The sequence below is a fragment of the Corylus avellana genome, chromosome 9 (assembly GCF_965113065.1).
Source record: "Corylus avellana chromosome 9, dhCorAvel1.hap1.2, whole genome shotgun sequence".
NCBI lineage: Eukaryota > Viridiplantae > Streptophyta > Magnoliopsida > Fagales > Betulaceae > Corylus > Corylus avellana.
Genome location: NC_142498.1, coordinates 7,532,326 through 7,535,437, shown reverse-complemented (window position 1 = coordinate 7,535,437; position 3,112 = coordinate 7,532,326). Strand labels below are relative to the sequence as shown.

General features: G+C 34.4%; 1 protein-coding gene across 1 annotated transcript; it reads left to right on the top strand.

Annotated features, from left to right (window-relative positions):
* The first annotated feature begins 741 nt into the window (after positions 1-741).
* On the top strand, positions 742-1,592 carry LOC148583653 (S-protein homolog 6-like). The gene is made up of 2 exons (XM_088510732.1): positions 742-852; positions 1,272-1,592. Exons 1-2 carry the CDS (start codon positions 742-744, stop codon positions 1,590-1,592), a joined length of 432 nt encoding a protein of 143 aa, XP_088366858.1.
* The last annotated feature ends 1,520 nt before the right edge of the window (positions 1,593-3,112 follow it).

Sequence of the window (3,112 nt, the reverse complement as noted above, 5' to 3'; positions counted from 1 at the left end):
TTAAAAATTATTTCTTTCTCAAAAAAAAAAAAAAAAAAAGAAAAAGAAAAAGGAAAGCGGTGGTCTGCGATTTACCCCTAGAGGTGGAGGCTAAGTATTTATGCCTATCTTCTACACCGCATGAGCGATTTATAGTTTATTCCAAATACAGTAAATAATTTTTTATTTACCCAAAAAAATTTAGTTTTTCTGTTTTTCTATTTAACCAACCCATTGGTTGTTTTTATTTTTTATTTTTTATTTTATAAAATTGAATAGTTTATTTTTGTATTTATGCTCATACGAGAATAATGGTATTATCGGAATATAATAAAAAGGTTCCCTTTCGGCACACTTTGGTAGTTTGATGTACCATTTTACAACACTTTAAACTTATTGGGACTTTTAAAAAAGGTTGGTAGTTCAAGGAGCTTCTTTACATTATATATGACAATCAATGTTTAAAAGACAAAACATTTACTTCCAGAACATTCATTCCGATTATTTAAAACACAAGAAAAAATAGGGGCAAAAAGTTTTTCAAAACGCTAAAACGTTTACGTGGAACTTTTGCTTCTATCAATATTTCAAGCTTGAACTAAAGGATATTTGTAAACTTTGCCCTAATATTTTAGCACAATAAAAGAAATAACTCTATGAATCACTTGAAAATTATTGACTTCATAGGGTAGATGAAGACAAATAGAGGGAGTGTAATGGCATTGCGATGCACTTGGGTGAGTGATTTTGGTCTGAGCATACATGTGGGGAGTGAATGCGAGCACGTTGAGTCGTATGAAGAAGGTTGAGGAAGATGGCTATGTGAGGATGAGAACCACAGATCATGGGTACTGTGCGGCACAGTGCACTGAAGTTAGAAATAGGTTCCACACGTGGTTTGAGCGCTATTTTTCTGAAAAGACAAAGCTGTTTTCGAAGACAACTTAGAGTTGTTCCCATAATTCCGTTTTTAGCTTTTTTGTTTTTAAAACTAATTGCAAACGCATGGTTACATGATAGAAATAGGTTTTGTTGTTTTGGAAACAAAAAATAAAAAAACCTGTTTCCAAAACCGAAACCGAATAAGCTCCTAAAATTCTGTAATTCGAAATAAATTGTAGGGGATTCTAATCCTATTTAAAGGGACAAGAAGTAGGAGGAAATAAAAAGCATTGGAAATCGTCGAGAAAATGAGTAATTCCGGACTAGTAGTCTTTTTCATTGTCTTGGCCCTTTGTTGCATGAGTCAACTGCTAATTTGCAACGCTTACCAAATTCACATTGAAAACCAGTTCCAAAGAGCACTTCTAGGAGCTCGTTGTCAGTCAAGAGACAATGATCTTGGCCTCCACTTGATCCCTGCCCATTCTGAGTTCTCTTGGGTTTTTACAGGAAACTTTTTTCGCACCACACTCTACTTCTGCAACTTGACTTGGGAAGGAGGACATCAGAGCTTCACTGTCTTCAAGTACGATGATGGTTTTCTTAAAAAGTATTGCCCCCATCCTAATTCAGAGTGCCACTGGAGGGTTCACGAGGATGGGATTTACGCATACAATTTTGGGTCTCAAAACTACGATTTAATGTTTAAGTGGCAATCGAACCATACTTGAAGTTGAAGCCTCACTGATGCCGAGTCAAGCTACATCACCAATTAACCATTTTTTTTTATTCTCAAGCTTATCAACATGGGTCGTTGAGAAGCTCCTAAACGTCAGCATTCCTTTGGGAATTCATTGCGTTAAAGAAGCCTCGAGCCTTTACTAATGTTATGTCGTTTTATTTGCTAGTGTAATCGTGTTTTGTTTCTTATCTTATTTCTGTTTCTATTTCTATATGTTCTATTCATCTTTTGTTTCTACGTAGTATAGTCCTTTCTGTGTTATGTTTTTATTATTCAATAAATTGGTTATATAAGGTGATCCAAGTGCAATTATTTTAATAAATGACTAAAGATTTTTAAATTTGAAATTATGTGTGTGAGTGTGATGCTTTTGTTCGAGATGTAACTTTTCTTTGTGAGGTGCGACTCATCTTTCTCTTAGTGGTGAGACCCTACCCAAAAATCCATTGTTGGTCAGTGAGTCGCTTTTCAACATGGGTCTAGCTTTATTTTCTGCTGGCCTTCGTTTATTTTTTGTTATTCTTCGTTCTTCCCTATTCACTCGCTGAAAATATGTCCTTTTGAATCATGAATTATTCGAGAAGTGATTTATTCTATCTCTTTACAACTCCATCTCAAATTGTCTTTCTTTCTTTCTTTCTTAAAATAAATAAATGAATTCTCTAATAAATAACTGGAAGAAGGAATGCTACTCTATCATTATCGAATTGACTCCACTCCAAGGTCTCACCTCGACCGATCGCGATCTTCATCCCGTCTCACACACAACCTTTAGGTAGTTTCGAAGGGATTATTGTGCGAGTGAAACTTCAAACTGTTCACCTATACTCTGCAAGAAATTTTACTTGTCACTTTAAATCCCCTTCTTAAAATTAATTGGTCATTTCTCTTCCTCTGCATTTACTTCACTCAGTTGGGGACCACAGCTTATGAAGTATATGTCATTAGTTTTACACTACTACTAGTACTTCAATCGCCAGGTGAATATGTATATATATTACTATAAGAAGGGAAATAAAAGTGGAAACAAGTCCATCTCAATTTTGTACTCATGGAAAATTGATGGAAAGATTTATTTTACAGTATTAGAAAGTACAATGACAATTTTATCACTTTTGAAAATTAAAGGACTAATTTGATACAAACGAAAATCATAATGACAGATTTTGTATTTTACACGAAAATTAATTGGTCATTTTACTTTCTCATTATTTCCTGTACATGGAAAACGTCCGACTGGGAAGCAGCCTCTGGCATGTACAAATTTAAGACTTAAAGGTCCTTCTACTATGTTTGGTTACATGGATATAGTAAATATTCGATCAAAAATTTGTCATGTCAAGTCTTGGTTAGTACTTTCCTTCAAAACTAGAAAATGAGTCCTTAGTAGGGCTTCGTAAAAACATTGTTAATTTGTTAAGTGCGAACAAATTTATATAGGTGGGGCACAAGAGGCCAATACAGGGTTTAATCATCTCATGAATCTTTGAAAAGGAAGGGGATCAAATT